Raw genomic sequence first — 16,606 nt, forward strand, 5'->3', positions numbered from 1 at the left:
CTGACCTCAAGTGATCCGCCCGCCTCAGCCTCCCAAAGTGTTGTGGTTACTGGCGGGTGTGAGCCATGGTGCCTGGCCTGAATTTGAATTTGAAAGAGGAATGAGTGATTGGGGATGGGAAGGTAGGAAAAATAATAGGGGATGCATTTCATGGCAGTGCTCCCTTTACAAAATGCTTCTGGAATTTTGCCAGTAAATTATCAGAATCTGGTCCTCATTTGCTGCCCATGGCTCACTGACAAGCTCTCAGATCCTTACACACAGATTAGGATTTTAGTACTTTGAGCCATTCACATATCTTTTTAATGAGACCATGGATCTTTGGCTTGTGGGGGTCGAAAACGTGTCATATTTTTACAGCAAGACAGAATATTGTGGCAGAACGCAATCCACCTGTATCCTGGTGGACACCCGAAGAAACATACGGCTTGCTGGTTAGTGCAGGTGCGGACTTTGACTCCATCATTCCCAAACATACCTTTTCCTGATGTGGGGAGAGACCACAGAAAAGAAAAATCAATCTTCATGAGGCTGGGAGAAATCCTAGGCCTGCCGTCACCTCCTGGTGGATGGCTTGTTAGTTGTGATTCACCTCACCTCTTATCACATCTCGGCAAGGCAGATAACGCTCAGGGTAGCCAGAGGCATGGGAGGGGAGATAGGAATTGCAGCATGATCTGTGTGCACAGTGACATCCACTCTCCTCCCCGGTGCCCTGGCAGATCTTGCGGCTGCAGCAGCAGCAGAGCAGGCAGGAGCAGTCCACTCGCTGTGCCCCCAACCTGCTGGCCCATCTGATACTGGTGTCCTGTGGCTGGGCTTATAGTTAGAGGGTTTTTAAAGCATCTCAATCTTTGGGAACCCCCACTTTTATGTTCAGACCCACACCCACTGTTTTACCTGAAGGCAGTAAGATCACCAGGAGGAGGAGTAATGCAGGAAGATGGAGGTTCATGGCCGAAGAGGGCACAGAGCTGAAACTCCCAGGGGTGGCTGCCTGAGAGGCTCCTTTATAGAGCTGGGCTGGGCTGGGTAGGGCTGGACGCTGGCCTCACTCTTCCTGGAGGGGCAGACTGAGGAGATCACAGGGTTCTCCAGAATTCGAGGAAGAAAAGGCCCTGGGCCATTCCGTGCTACCTCCTTTTCTACAAACCGCAGGAAAAGAAGAGACTCAGCTAAGGCTGTCATGTTTCCTGATGGCAGAACAGGAGAAAAGACCAGGACCCCCATGCCTAGGCCTGAACACTTTCCCTCTCCCTTCAAGAGCACTTTGATAGAAACATGACAGCAAAAATGTCTGCCCTGCCTCTTCTTTCCTCTGGAGCACCACTGAAAGCTCGGGAGCACAGAGAAAGGGTGTTAGGAAACAGGCTTAATTTAAGCCTGGAAAGACAGTTCTAAGACACAGAGGCTCTCAAGGTGTCAACCACTGGTCTGACCAAGAGAAGGGGCTCAGAACCAGTGGAGAAGGGATAGCTTCCTTGTCTGGTGGCTGACTTATTTACCTGGCTGAAGGCAGATACTGCAAAAAAAAAAAAAAAAAAAAAAAAAAGTCCTGGAAAAGTTCGCTGATGGACTTTGTTTTCCAAATGACTGGTGTGAAATGTTGGCTAGGATTAGGGGACTTTGAAGCTTCTAGGAGAGATTTCTTTTTTGGAGTTGAGGAGTTGAAACTCTCACTTAGAAGAGTTGGTTCAGTGCTGTGTTCAAGGTTGGACGCACAGTATCCAGAGTGCAGCCAGACAGGGCTTCTCTGGGGTGACAGAGACTCAGCCCTGGGGAAGGGCCCTTAGGCCTGTCTCTCTTGGGGGTAATGAGGGATGTCTCAGAGTGAAGATGACACTAACTTTGGTTTTGTTCTGACCCTTAAGGCAGGCTTGTACCCAGGCGGCCCACGACCACAGGGCTCTGAGTATGTAGCGTGGCAGTAGAGCATGGCGTTACTGGCTATGCTCTGCTTTGCAGGCTTACACGCTCAGATGCATTATTTAGCATCTCAGCCTCAAGATCTGCTTCTCAAAAAGTGCATTGGAAGCTTTTGTGTGTGTTTTCTTTTTGAGGATGAAATGAAATACAGCTTATAAAATGCTTTGCATGCACACTGCCATACAGTAGGTACCCAATATTATTACTATTATTAATTTTTTTTTGAGACAGAGTCTCGCTCATCACCCAGGCTGGAGTGCAGTGGCCCAAATTCGGCTCACTGCAACCTCCACCTCCTGGGTTCTAACGATTCTCCTGCCTCAGCCTCCGAAGTAGCTGGGACTACAGGTGCCTGCCACCACACCTGGCTAATTTTTGTATTTTTCGTAGAGATGGGGTTTTGCCATGTTGGCCAGGCTGGTCTGGAACTCCTGACCTCAGAGGATCCACTTGCCTCAGCCTCCCAAAGTGCTGGGATGACAGGCATGAGCCACCTCACCCGGCCAATACAGTAAGCACATATATTCTTAATTTTCTGGTTCTTGCTTACTAATCTTTCCCTACTCCTAGGTTATAAAACTATTTCCTATGTTATCTTTTTTTTCTTTATTATTTTTCTTTCTCATTTAGCTCTATAACCACCTGTGGTGATTCCTGTGTATGGTGTAAATTAGTTTATTTTTCCCCCTATGGAAAACCAACTGTTTCAAGACCAAAAATTATTGAAAAGATTGTTGTTTCTCTACTGTCTAGCTGTGCCACCTTTGTTTTAAATCAGGCTCCACATATGCACGAGTCTGATGCTGGAAAACTTCATCTGTTCTATTGTTCTATTTGTCTACATTTGCACTAATGCCATGCTGTCTTACTGCTATAGCTTTATAATAAGTTAATCAGCTTTTGAATGAGATCTATCTATCTATCTATCTATCTATCTAGCCTTCTATCTATTTATGAGTCTGTCTCCATCAGAGCCAAATCTTCCCACTTATCTTTTTTTTTGTGGGTGAGTGTCTTGGCTATTTTTGTTTTTTTTTTTTATTTCCATACAGATTTTAGAATCAGATGGTCAAGTTTCCCCAAACAACAGTTCATTATGCTGTTAGTCTTGATTTTTCTCTTTTGTGATGTACAACCTCCTGAATGCCTGTGGGTTGTTGTATTTGTGGACTGAACACATCTTGTATTCATGTGGTAATGAACACTTTACATGAAATGAAATTGGAAAAGATTCTGCTTCCTAGAGAACAGTGAAAATCCCAAGGACCTGTCTCCCTATCCCGTGAATCCCAGAAGACACCAGTGGGTACACAGAGCTCCTATACCTTAACTTCCCTGGTTAATCTCTTGGGCTTAGGGAGCCTGGAAGTGGAGAGGGGTAGTGTCCGGGGCTCTGACCAAGAGCTCCAAGTTTCATAACAGAGCGTAGTAACACAAGGCAGATGATTTAAAGATGACTCACTGCATTTTCCTAGACAATCCTCCTTTTAGAGGATCTTTGTCCTCTTACGCAGCCCGTTCCTAGAGAGTTCTTGAAGATGCCAACCTTACTGAAGGTCAGGGATACCTTCCCATGGCCCTGCTTGACTCACGTCTATCCCTTTAGGTGGAATCACTTATGTCAAAAGGAAGATCAGTCAGTGCAAGGAGGTAGCGTCTCATGTCTGATGAGGGGATCCCAGAGCCTATAATTTCCAGAAGGAGGTGGGAACACCTCTCCCATTGATCTGGGGGGTCACTGGGGCTGTAATGTGGCTTTACTTTGCCATATAGAACTGATGGGAGAACCGAGGGAAGTTAGAAGGTGAGAGTAAGAATGACTTCCTATATTGCTTCCCACTACTTAAAAACTGGGGGATTTCAACCCAGAAGAATAAAGGGCCTGAACATAACACTCCTCTGATTCTTCAGGCTACTGGCAAAGCTGGACTTAAATTCTGGCTCTTCTGAGGCTTGCTTCAGGTATCTCCACTCATTCACCATGTTCCTCTAACTGTATATTGGGATAGGACTTAGAGTAAGGGTTAAAGCTCTGAGAGATGACTTCAGACCAAAACCCAAGCCCAAACCCGAGCAGGAAGAGTCTGTCTGGTTTCATATACCAGTTACTTAGACATGAAATTAATAAAGAAATTACTTTCTGCACCTGGGAAAGTTCAGAGAGAAAAATAAGATCTGGTTGTCCCAAGTGATCAAGAAATGCACCTGCCTGGAAGGGACTGTGTAACCAGGTGTATCAATTTATTACCTTTAGTAGGATTTTATTGTGTTTGATTCTTGGTGCATGCAGCAGTGTAGTCTCTGCATGATTTCTTTGGCTGTGAATAGCATCAGTGGTATCTGTAATTCCTCAGGGGCTTGGCTGCAATTGCTAATGGAAGCTATGGTGAGGCTTTGCAGGGGATAGGGATGCTATGTTGGCCAGTCCTAAAGCCCTGGTTGTGGCAATGATGGACCAGGCATGCCTGACCTTGGGTCACTGGGTGGTGTATGTGGGCACCAGTGTTAGCAGGTCCAGGTGGGCCAACTCCAGGCAGATTTCTTGGTACTGGCAGTGACAGTGGAGGGCTGGATGGGTGAGTAGGTTCTCAGGTCCCTGGGCAGCATGAATGGTGTGAGTGAGGGTAGCAGTGGTGCAGGATAACACTCAGGCTCCTAGGTGCACTTGCTAATGTTAGTGGTGGCTATGATGGGCTTGGCAGGCTAGTCTCTAGGCTCCTAGTTAACACACGTGGGTGGCTGTGGTTGGTGGTGTTGGCAGCAGGCTAGGTGGGCCCATCTTCAGGTCCCTAGGGTTAGTGCACAAGGACCAGAGATGGTGGAATGGATCGGGTAATTCCCAGTCCTCAGATGGGGTGCTCAGTATCTGGGGGCATGATGTCAAGGCCTTGGTGGTGTGCAGGAGTGTAGGCTGTAGTAGGTGGGGCTGAGCGATCTATGGTGGTGAGTGAACAGCCTGACCTCAGAGGTTGTGCTAGAGCACAGCAATTCTGCTGCTGGTATGGGTATGGTTGCTCTCAACAGTCCCTTGCAAGGAGCTCTCAGGCTCTAGGAGTTCATACTTCATTTCCAGCAGTAGCAGTAGCTGCCATGGTGTGTATGGGGAGGGAGCCTGTACTCAGAACAGACACAAAAGCACAGAGGATGTGCTTCTGATAGGGATGAGGTTGGTGATCACAGCCCTAAGCAGAAAATTCTCAGGCTCTGAGTAGTGCTTGCTTCAGCTCCTGGCTGCAATGTTGTTCAGAGCAGTGGAGGGGTCCTTGAGCTCCTTCTGGGTGTGAGCTCAAGCACAAAGGCCTTGCTACTGGTGAGGGAGTGGTTGCTATTCACAGACCCAGACAAGCAGCTCCTGGATTCACTCACATTGGCTGCCAGTAGCAGCAGCAGCAGCTGTAGTTTTGTGCATGGGAGTAAAGGAAGAGACCTCACCCTCTGTGTATGGGCTCCAGCACAGGGGTTGTGCTGCTAGTGAGGGCAAGGTGTTATTTACAGACCCAGAGAGGCAACTCTGGGGCCAACTTGTTTTGACTTCTGGCAGTACCAGCGGCTGCTGCAGTGGCCTGGGGAGGTGAGCCCAAGCACAGATGTCATTCTACTGGGGGTGGGGGGGGGCAGGGTCGCTTCTCACAGTCCCAGACAGGAGCTGTCAGGCTCTGAAAAGCTCGCAGTGGGACTCCCTTTGTCCCTGGGAGAGTCTCCTGGGTGCACTGCACCATCCTTTCCCTAGGGAGTAGTAGTCCACTTGGGCTAGAGTGCTGGGGACTCTGTAGCACCACTGGGTTCATTCAGTGCGAGCCACTGCAGCCACCTGGGTGGACATCAGGGGATATCAGTGCGGGTTCTCCTCTGTGGAGATGTGGGGCCTGTTGGTTCCCAGGACAGGATTCAGTCTGGTGGAGGCTGGGCTCTTGCAATAGCACTGTGCTGCAGCCTCTTCCATCTCAGGGGATGTGTATAACTCAACATGACTTCCCTGTGTGGAGCAATGCCCTTGAGCGGTATCCTGATCACCACCCACACTAATTTCAGGGCCCACGTGGGAAAAAAAGCCCTCCTGTTGCTAGGGTTACAGTAGTCTGAGATGGAGATGTGAACCAGTGAGAGTCTCTCACTTACCTTTTCCCAGCAAATGGGAGCCACTCCAGGCTCCTAGCCAACCCACATCCTTCTCCTTCTATGCCTCAAGTGTTTCCTATGACTTCTCTGTTGAACTCTGGAGTTTTCTCATAGATGTTCTATCTTAGGTGTAATTCACAATTTTGTTTCTTTTTTTCTGGAGAGGGAGAGTGTCCCATGTCTTTACTCAGGCGTCTTGACAAAATGAAACTTTGTACCCTTTGACCAATATCTCCCCTCTCTGCACTCCTGGCTCTAGCCTCTGGTAACCACCATTCTCCCTGCTTCTGAGATTGACTTTTCTAGATTCCACATATAAGTAACATTATGCAGTATTTGTCTTTCTGTGCTTGGCTTATTTCGCTTAGCATAATGCACTAAGGGTATTTTAATGCTGTGCTTAGGAGTTTAAGCTGGGGGAATCAAGTCCACACTTGTTTTAATATGGGTTTATGGTGTTGTAAAATCAGAGTCATGGAGACCCATTACAAGGCTTTATGACTCCAAGATCAAGTGAGAAGTAAAGTAAGAGTATTGGCAGTAGTGCAAAAAGGAGAATATTCATCTCAAGAGCAATAAGAAATAAAATAAATACTTGATTTTTGTTATCTGTGGAATTTAGAAAGACAAAGGTAGTTAGGATAATTTCCAGGTTTCTGGTTTAAATTTGTGGGTTCAGTGGTGAAGTTCACTGGAAACACCAGAGGTTTTGGGAGGAAGGATGAGAAGACAATTAGTAATGTTTTGGATAGGTTGAGTCTGAGTTTCCTGTAGGATGTCTAGGTGGAGCAGCCAAGTAGACAGTTGGGAAGTTTAAAAGTGGAACTGAGATTGCATATATAAATTTTAGAATCAATCGTCAAAGAGTCATAAAAATGGATGAATTCAACAAGAGAGATTCAGAAGAGTAAGAGGAAAATAAGATTGAGGAACAAATCTCGCATCAGCATTTGTGGCAAAAAAAGGGAGGTAGAATTGTGGAAAAGACTCTGACAACGTGCCTGAAAGGTACAAAGCAATCCAGGAAGATTACGACGTGATACAGAACAAGAGCATCATCTTAAGAAGCAAATACTTGGAGAGGATGCTGATGTGGTTTGGCTATGTCCCTACCTAAATCTCACCTTGAATTGTAATAGTCCTCACGTGTCAAGGGCAGGGCCAGGTGGAAGCCATCCTGAAGTGTTTTCCACAGGGCAAATGCATAAATCAATTTCAGTTTTATAAAAGGTCATTTTGGTTACCAAGTGGAGGATAAATGGTAAATATCTAAAAATGATATAGGAGCCATTTAAGAGGCCATTTACTGAGTTTGGTGACAGAGGTGATGGCATGGACGCAGTGGCAGCAGTGGAGATAGAAATTGGTGAGTACGAACCGTATGTTGGAGGCAGAACTGGGAAGGTTTGATGAGCAGTTCACTGTGGACAGGGTGAGGGAAAGGCAGTGTCCAGATCATGTCAGGTATTGTTCTGAAAATGGCATGGGGCTGGCAGGAGATTGGGGCTTCCTTGTCCCCTGGTGTGTGGAGCCTCCAGATTTGTTCTTTTTGCTTAGTCTTGCTTTAGCTCTGTGGGCTCTTTTTTTTGTGGTTCCATGTACATTTTAGGATTGCTTTTTCTAGTTCTGTGAAGAATGATGGTGGCATTTTGATGGGAATTGTATGCAAAGTTAAGTGAATTTAAATTCTCCGACATCAATTTTCTCTGTGTAATAGGAAGCCAGAGGTTCTCCTGAGAGTAGGATGGGGGTGGGGAGTGATGAGGGCAAATAGCATCTGAGGTTGACTAGAATATATAAAAAAAAGAACAACCAAATTTCTAAACTCAGCTTTCATGTGGAGTCATGTGATGTGTTCTAGTGGCTTTCAGAAGCCTGAGAGCAGAACCAGTTCCATAGATGGCTTTTCTTCTGGGTAAATGTGGTGAAAGAAAAATGAAGAATAATCTGTGTTCTAGAAAAACAGTTGGTTGCTTTGATGTCGTTTGGGTCATAGAGATTACTCAGGAAGATTGAAGATTAACGCTTGTTAGGGGTTGAATTGTAACCCCACAAAAGATGTTGAAGTCCTAACTTCCATCAGCTGTGAAGGCAATCTTAGTTGAAAATAGGGTCTTTATGTAGATCAAGTTAAGATGAGGTTATGAGGGTGGACTCTAACCCACTATGACTATGTCCTTATAAGAAGGGCAAAGTTGGACCCAGACACCGATATAAACAGAGGGAAGACAATGTGAAGACACAGGAGAATACCACCCAGAACCGAGGAATGGAGTGGCTGTCGGAAGCCAGGAGGCCGGGAACCGTTCCTTTTCTGACAGCCTTCTGGAAGCACCAACCCTGCCAACAACATGATCTCAGACTTCTGACCTCTAAACAATGAGACAGCACATTTCTGTCGTTTAAGCCACTCGGCTTGTAGTACTTTGTTATGGCAGTCCTAGAAAACTCACTTTTTTTTTTTTTTTTTTTTTGAGACAAGAGTCTTGCTCTGTCGCCCAGGCTGGAGTGCAGTGGCCGGATCTCAGCTCACTGCAAGCTCCGCCTCCCGGGTTTACGCCATTCTCCTGCCTCAGCCTCCTGAGTAGCTGGGACTACAGGCGCCCGCCACTTCGCCGGCTAGTTTTTTGTATTTTTAGTACAGACGGGGTTTCACTGTGTTAGCCAGGATGGTCTCGATCTCCTGACTTCGTGATCCGCCCGTCTCGGCCTCACAAAGTGCTGGGATGACAGGCTTGAGCCACCGCGCCCGGCCACATTTTTTTTTTTTAACAAAAAAATTGCATTTTGTTGATCTGATATCTCATGTATGTAAGAACATGGTCCATACTCTTATTGAGCTTGTAGTCAAGTGGAGGAAGCAAAAGTCAAATAAAAACAAAGGCACAAATATAAAATTCTAATATTCTATATGCTCAGGATGAGAAAGAGTCCTTTGAGAGAGATTTACAAGAGAGAACCTAATTTTTTATTGGGTTTCTTACATTCTGTGGAAGAGACAGATACTGTCCCTCTAAATGAGACTATGTGTTAGGTGAGGATGAGAAGGTGAGTGGTACAGATTTCCAGACTGTGCAAAGAGCACACGTGAAAGCTTTGAGGTTGACATGTTTGAGAATACTGAAGGCCAGTATGGTGCAGTGCAGTGAGAGACAGAACAAATGAGAGGACTTGGGTGGGGGGATAAGCCAGGGACCAGGCCAATATCCACGCTAAGAAGTTTCCACTTTAACCCAAAAGGAAGCCATCCTGAAGGGTTTTCCACAGGGCAAATGCATGAATCAATTTCAGTTTTTATAAAAAGGTCATTTTGGTTACCAAGTGGAGGATAAAAGGTAAATATCTAAAAATGCTATGGGAACCATTTAAGAGGCCATTTACTGAGTTTAGTGACAGACAGCGATGGCATGGATGCAGTGGCAGCAGTGAAGACAGAAATGGGTGGTTGTGAACTGTATGTTGGAGACAGAACTGGGAATGTTTGATGAGTGATTCAATGTGGACCAGGTGAGGGAAAGGCGGTGTCTGGATCATGTCAGGTATTGTTCAGAAAATTGTGAAGTAGGGCTTACATGTCCTCTGGTGTGTGGAGCCTGGGTCAATGAACAGCCTCCAGTCACCAAGGCTGCTAGGAAGCAGTGTCCTTAGAGAAGAACCTAGCATTTTGCCAAGACACAGAGACGGAAGAGTGTTCTTGGGGAAGGCATAAAGTAGAAGCTATGTTTATAGTACAACTGTGGTTCTGGAGGGCACAGTGGGAAGGGTTGAGATGGAGACAGATGGGTTGGTTGGAGAAGAGAAGATCAGGACCATGGGGGCTGAGAGAGTGCACATCAGGCTGTACCTAATACTGCCGGTTGGAAAGTGGGTCTCAGGAGAGTCCCTTAGTGCACTTGTGCTTGCTTGATCTTTTCTCTTTGTGCTCCTCAAAACTCAGGTCCTCTATTCTTTCTCTATTCACTGATTTTCTGCTCTGTAGTTCTTTATGAGTCTTTCACAGATGTGTAATCTCAACCACATCATAAACATCCTGAAGCTGGAAAACAAGAGTCCATTGAAGTGGCATATATTTGATGCATTCTTGTGAACAAAACAAGGACAAAGAGAGGCAAGCATGTGTTCCTAGTTCTGGCTATTTCACTCTCTAGTTGGAGAAGTAACATCTCTAGTTTTATTTCTTTAAATAGAGAAGCGGGTCTCACTATGTTGCCCATGCTGATCTTGAACGCCTGGCCTCAAGTGATCTTCTCACCTCGGCCTCCCAAAGTGCTGGGATTACAGGCACATGTCAACACACCTGGCCAATATCTATAGTTTTAAATGTCTTCTTTGTTATATGGGTGTAACAGTTCCTTAAATGTATGTTTTTTAAAGGACTGTCCTCAAGAATTACTTCATTTGGCCTTACAACAAGCCTTCTTGATAGGTGGGACTGATGGAGTACAACCTTCCTTTTTTTTTTTTTTTTTTTTGAGACAGGATCTCACTGTGTCACCCAGGCTGGAGTGCACAGTGCAATCATGGCTCACTACAGCCTCGACCCCCTGGGTTCAGGTGATCCTCCCACCTCAGCCTCCTGAGTAGCTAGGACTACAGGCGCTCACTACCATGCCTGGCTAATTTTTGTATTTTTTGAAGAGACGGGGTTTTGCCATGTTGCCCAGGCTGGTCTTGAACTCCTGAGCTCAAGCACTCCACCCCCCTTGGCCTCCCAAAGCTTTAGAATTAACAGGCGTGAACAACCGCACCCGGCCAGGTGTACAACCTTCTTTACAAGTGAGGAAACTGATGGTCAGAGAGGTAGAGTAAGTGCTTTATTAAAAGCTTGTCAAGCTACTGCATGCAGAGTCCAGACCAGAAAGACTTTCTGATTCTGGGTTTTGTGTTCTTCATACAATATCAGATAAAGTTGTTGAAAAACTTAAGACACTTCAAAAACTGTCAAACGCTGTCGACCTTTAGTCCCTCCAAGCAAGAATTTTGTCATAAATTCTTTGTATGCCCCCCACTACCGGGCACACAGCATATGCCCAATGGGGAGCAATAAGACTCAGTGTTTTTCCCCGGGTCATGTTACAGGTGTTATGAGGACTTGCTTTTTCCATGCTATTTTTGAGGAGTTCTTATTTTCCTAAAGAGATTGCAGCTATACCGGAATTGGGCAAGGCCATACTTTAGTACTTCTGTATATAGGAGTCAGGGAAGCCTGCTTGCAAGTCGTGATGCTACCATTTAGGATCCATGTGAGCTTGGGAAAGTCATTTCTTCCACTGGAGACTCTTTAGTTTTGCTTTTAAGATGGAGAGAATCACGCCTACCTGGATTTCGTGTGTGTGTGTAAGGTTGAAAAAAGAAAAAATCCTTTTTGTCAACTACATAAGGCAGCCTTATGGTTCTTTGCACACTAGAGGCATTTGTTAAGTGGATGTCCAATGAAGATACCCAGGCACCTACACAGCGTCCTACCAGGGCCTAGAATAGGGCTGCCTACACAGTGTGCGCGCAGTTGCTAGCATGCCCGTGGCACCCAGGAAGTGCGCTTTAATGAAGAGATGTCATGTTCAGACAGTTTGCTGATTGGATTGTTCAGTGGAGCAGGCAGTTGTTCTTGTTCCAAAAGGTTCACTAGCCATGCAGCCCCCCATCTCGTCACAGCTGCCTAGAGTGACTTTCCCTTGCACTGCAGCTGCTGCTTTGCGGATTTATGGCCACAAGGAGCGTCCCCTTGGACCTCGTGGTCCTTGACTTGCTCTTCTATGTTCCACCAGGTAAAATGGAGTCCCCTCCTTGTAGAATTAGGAACAGTAAAGGGAAAAAAGGTGTGAGGTTCTACAAGAGTGAGAAAAAGGCAGGACGTGGACAAAGGAAGCTGCAACAGGGAGGAAGGTGAGCAGAGATGGACATGCTGGGCTGGTCCAGAATGGAGAAAAGATCCAAAGGACATAGAACAGGAGGTGGCTCTCTTCAGAAAAGAAACTGGTTATGGATTTTGCTCTGGGGAATTGGTGAAGTTTGAGGGGAAGGCTGGACTACTGGTATTGGCAGAAGTAGGGCAGAGCAAAAAGATGAGACTTTCAAAGAACAGGGAGGACTTGGGGGTGAGAAGGAGGCTGTTCTTTGAGGACTCTTAGAACTTGTCTTTCACAGTCAGCCACCCGTGTTATTTTTCACTCATTTGGAAGCCAAGGTAAATTTTATACTGAGCAGACTCCACAGACACAGCTGGTTAAGATGTATTACATTAACTTATAGCATGATGAGGTCCTATGAAACATCAGTTTGAGAGGTCAGAATTTACATTCTCTGGACAGAAGCCAGCAACTTGGTGATAATGAGAAGAGTCTACTTCAGTCACTAAAGTGTAGGTTCTCAAAACTGTTTTGCTTGTGGTTTTCTGGGATCAGCAGAGAGCCCCTACCCATTGCCTCAAACCTTCATATATAAAGTATATCACTCAAGGACCAAGTGTGAAGTGTTTAAAAGACAGATATGAGGCTGGGCACGGTGGTCACGCCTGCAATCCAAGCACTTTGGGAGGCTGAGTCGAGTGGATCACCTGAGGTCAGGAGTTCGAGACCAGTCTAGCCAACATGGTGAAATCCCTTCTCTACTAAAATTACAAAATTAGCCGGGCGTGGCGGCGTGTGCCTGTCCCAGCTACTCGTGAAGCTGAGACAAGAGGATAGCTTGAACCCGGGAGGTGGAGGTTACGGTGAGCTGAGATGGTGCCATTGCACTCCAGCCTGGGTAACAAGAGTGAAACTCCATCTCAAAAAAAAAGAAAAAAAGAAAAAGAAAACCAAGATAGATATGAACGAGGACCATGTTGAGATGAGGGCTGATGTCCCGCATAGTGGGACCTCTGGACACTTTGCAATGTGTCTCTACTGGACTCCTTTGTCCCCAGAAAGTTGCCTGAGGTCTAGCGAGCACACGGTGGCCAAGTTTGCCTGCTAATGGCCCTTGACCATACCACATTGATTATTTTCACACCACAAAGGCTCAATCTATGGATTGAGTTTAAGAGTTTACCCTCTTAAACTGCCTTCCTATTACCCCTCCTCCACCCTTTGGTTTCCAGAGGCTCCCAGTTCTTAAGGTCTAGAAAAATTACTAGCAATAAATTTCCATATTTGTCTCAGGTATTTCAAACCATTTCACACTCATGCTCCCATGGGTGCAAAGTAACTTACAGCATGATGAAGTGCAAAATACCCACGGGAGAATGGGTACTTCTTAAGTACCTTGTGATGAAGCACTTGACAAAAAGTCATGCAGAATGTTATTGGGGAATATAGGGATAGAACTTTAGGCTTCTAAAATTCCAGTTCAGGAATCTTTCTTTCTTTATGTTGATACTTTGAGAATCACAAACTGCCTCAGGTAGCTATTCCAGACCCTGCATGCCTCCTGGTATGGGACCTCCGCAGGCTCCTGGGATGACTTCCATGTCTGAATGTTCTTTCTGAAGCAAATAGTCTCAAGCTGAAGATGTTGGGTCCTGTTAACTCCACATAGTTGATCAGTAATTCATGTAACTCATTGTGGGTTCATATAATGGCTTATAAGAGGGCCCCTGGAAAACAAGGTAAGAGCAACTGAAAAGGGGCATCCAGCTATAAAATGTCTTGAGTATCTTTGATCGTGTCTAATTCATCATTAAAAAGTGAAAAGTATGGTCTGAAGTCTAATTTATCCATGGCAACATGACACTGCAGGACACTACCTGTGCATTAACCTTTGTTTCTCTTGGCAGGTAGAAGTGGACCCAATGTCTACATACAAAAAATCTTTGCTTCATGTTGGCGACTGCACGGTTCTTGCAGGCAAAAATGTTTAAAAAAAGAAGAATATCATATTTTGTGTGATACTACACATTTATGCTGTGTAAACCCAAAGTATTTACCTATACTGACTGGGAAATAGCTGTGAGTACCCGAAAGCTGTTGCTGATTTCCTCTGGGAACCCAGATCCCTCTCAGTTGCACCATGCGATTAAAACAATGGCTTTAGCCTATCAGTGCTCCCATGTCTGCTGTATTTCTCTCCATTGTCTCTCCTACAGAAATACTCTAATTCCTTGTATTTAGTACTTTCTCTTTTTATTAATTTATCGCTTCTTAAAAGTCTCTTAAGAACCTTTTGAAGTATAACATACAATGAAAACATGTACAAATCATGACTAAACATCATCCTGATGAATTGCACAAATTTAACACACCCATGTAACCAGCACCCTGCCCCCCAAAAGAATATTACAACATCCCAGGCACTACCAGTCACTACTACACACAAAATAATTCCTAGTCTGACTTTTAATAGGAAGGTCCTGACATCTATTTTTGAACTTTATATAAATGGAATTGTAGGTATTCCTTTGTGTCTGGCTGCTTCTACACTACACTACTTTTGTGAAGTTTATTCATCTGTTTCATGTAATTGTAGTTTATACTTCTCAATGGCATATTGTATTACACTGGGAAAGATATTACAATTTATTTGAATATTCTAAGTGAAGATGGTCTTATTTGTAGTTTCCAGTTTTTGCTTTTATAAATAGGGTTGTGGTGCAGGCATTTCTGTGGGGGTTATATAACTAGGAGAGAAATTGCTAGGGCACAGGCATACATTCAGTTTTAGTAAATACATGGCATCTGATTGTCTTCCAAATTGGTTGTACCAATTTATACTCTCATCCACAATGTCTGAGCATTCTTGTTGCTTTACATTCTTGTCCACATCTAGTATTTTACACCTTTAAAAGAATATTCTAGGGAGTATACAGTGATGACATATGGAGTTTAATTTGTGTTGCATGGATGACTAATGAAGCTGAGCACCTTCTCAGATGTTTATTGGCCTAAGGTATCCTTATTTGTGATGCGACCCTTCAAGACGTTCGCCCACTTTTCTGTTGGATTGTCTAACTTGGGAACCTACTAAGGAACACTCGTGGTTTGATGTTGAAAACAATGACGCGAAAGTCATATTGAAAATATTTAAGTTGAAATGTTGAGTATGTTATAGTTTGCAATGGACAAAGACGTTTTGTGCTGTTTAGGATGACCAGGCCACAAAAATGTTTCTATCCTTGAAAAATTAAGAATACTTTTCCAAAATGGTGGATTAGAGGAACTGCTAGCATACCTCTCCCACTAGGAAGGACAAAATAGTGTGTACAGATTCACATTGTGAACTGTTTTTCAGGAAGCAATAACGGAACAGGAAAACCACAGGAATCTATTGATGTTTTGAAGGAAGCAGGAGGCTGCAGCCTACACTGAGTCAGGCGAAGGGCTGCGAGTCCCCTGACTGTGAGAGAGGGAATTTGCCTCTGGGATACACACGCCCACTAGGGATCCTGAAAGTCCAGGACACAAGGTGGGGGTGCTGAGGGGGAAGCCCTAACCCAACCTAACGCAGGAACCGACTTGGGGAGGGTTATGGAATATCAAGTATTCCACACTTTCGGGGGAGACCGTTGCATGCACTTCCAGATCCCAGCGTGGACTGAGTGCAGCCATTCCTTACCGTTCCTCACGGGAGGCCTTGCGACCAGCTACGAAGTTCAGGCGCTGGCTGCAGGTTCAAAGAAGCTCCCAACGGGGTTACAATACAACCTCGGGTGGGGACGAACTTCCGTGGCCAGGGCCAGGGCGGGGGCGGGTGAAAAGCGGGCTGCAAGTGCAGGAGCCACAGGTGCAGGAGTCGTGGGTGCAGAAACTGCAATCGCAGGGGCCACGCGGGCACGCCGGCTTTGCAGCGGGCAGGGAGGGGCGTGGCCTGGACGCCGGACTGCGGTCTCTGCGGGGAAAGCTTGTGACTCCCGGCAGCCGCGAGTTCTGATGACTGGAACCCCGCTCGCTGCTTTCATGGAACACCGTGGGAGTGGATCTGCCTTGCCAAGTGGGTAGGAACTGTGGATTTTACCACCGCCCGCTACTCCCTACCCCTTGCACAGACTCTTCTATGGAGCAGGCGCAGAAACGCTCCCCTCTGACACATCAACCCAGGAGCCTGAGACCCGCTCCCATCCCCCAGCACCCATAGAAGCTCCTGCTTTTTCTGCACATGGAGACCGGTGTGCAAGCCCGCCCGACCCAGCCCCTACCTAGCTTTGCCCCGCCACCCGCGCCGGTAACTCAACGCAAAGGACAGTCTCTTGGGAGCTACATGGCCCCACCCACGTCCGGAGAAACCAGAGTGTCTCCCTCGGGGCAACATGAGGCCAGCAAAAATCCCACTGCTGCTCCCGCAGCTGCTGCTGTTTTGCAAGCGCCACCTCCTGGCTGGAGGCCAGCCCACACAGCCCGTGACACGATCTCCTGGTAGATTAACGTGGCACCCAGGAAGGAGAAAATTGCTATGGGATCTCGGTTATCACCCCTGCCCGCACCACTCTGGCTAACCAGGAGGTCCTGAGTCTGTCCACATGACCAGTTCATGACTACTGTAACCCGCATTCAAGAAAGCCAACACACTAAGGCTATCTATCAATAACCAAGGAATTTCAGAGTCTGTGTCTCAACCTTGCCACCACCATTAGACCTGGTGTTGCTAC

General features: G+C 46.0%; 2 protein-coding genes across 4 annotated transcripts; one reads left to right on the plus strand and one right to left on the minus strand.

Annotated features, from left to right (window-relative positions):
* Positions 1–302: 302 nt before the first annotated feature.
* On the minus strand, positions 303–16,177 carry DEFB136 (defensin beta 136). Its single transcript, XM_033177261.1, has 3 exons — positions 15,577–16,177; positions 901–1,145; positions 303–484 (listed from the first exon to the last, which is right to left on the minus strand). Exons 2-3 carry the CDS (start codon positions 953–955, stop codon positions 303–305), a joined length of 237 nt encoding a protein of 78 aa, XP_033033152.1. The 5' UTR covers positions 956–1,145; positions 15,577–16,177.
* On the plus strand, positions 11,750–14,068 carry DEFB135 (defensin beta 135). Of its 3 annotated transcripts, none has more exons than XM_033177284.1 (2): positions 11,750–11,813; positions 13,802–14,068. In XM_033177284.1, exons 1-2 carry the CDS (start codon positions 11,750–11,752, stop codon positions 13,969–13,971), a joined length of 234 nt encoding a protein of 77 aa, XP_033033175.1. In that variant the 3' UTR covers positions 13,972–14,068. The 3 variants fall into 3 exon arrangements, 2 of the variants coding, with proteins under 2 accessions (XP_033033175.1, XP_033033167.1); XR_004428966.1 differs by lacking the exon at positions 11,750–11,813 and adding an exon at positions 13,539–13,633 and having other exon boundaries at positions 13,806–14,068; XM_033177276.1 differs by lacking the exon at positions 11,750–11,813 and adding an exon at positions 13,539–13,633.
* Positions 16,178–16,606: the final 429 nt, after the last annotated feature.

Source organism: Trachypithecus francoisi, unplaced genomic scaffold, assembly GCF_009764315.1.
Source record: "Trachypithecus francoisi isolate TF-2019V2 unplaced genomic scaffold, Tfra_2.0 Contig01554, whole genome shotgun sequence".
Lineage (NCBI taxonomy): Eukaryota > Metazoa > Chordata > Mammalia > Primates > Cercopithecidae > Trachypithecus > Trachypithecus francoisi.

Excerpts from the sequence above, each read along its gene's own strand:
- DEFB136 (XM_033177261.1), bottom strand. The coding sequence starts at position 955 with ATGAACCTCCATCTTCCTGCATTACTCCTCCTCCTGGTGATCTTACTG. Across the intron at positions 485-900 it reads GGTGATCTTACTGCCTTCAG|GAAAAGGTATGTTTGGGAAT; the intron begins GTAAAACAGTGG and ends TCCCCACATCAG.
- DEFB135 (XM_033177284.1), top strand. The coding sequence starts at position 11,750 with ATGGCCACAAGGAGCGTCCCCTTGGACCTCGTGGTCCTTGACTTGCTC. Across the intron at positions 11,814-13,801 it reads GCTCTTCTATGTTCCACCAG|GTAGAAGTGGACCCAATGTC; the intron begins GTAAAATGGAGT and ends TTCTCTTGGCAG.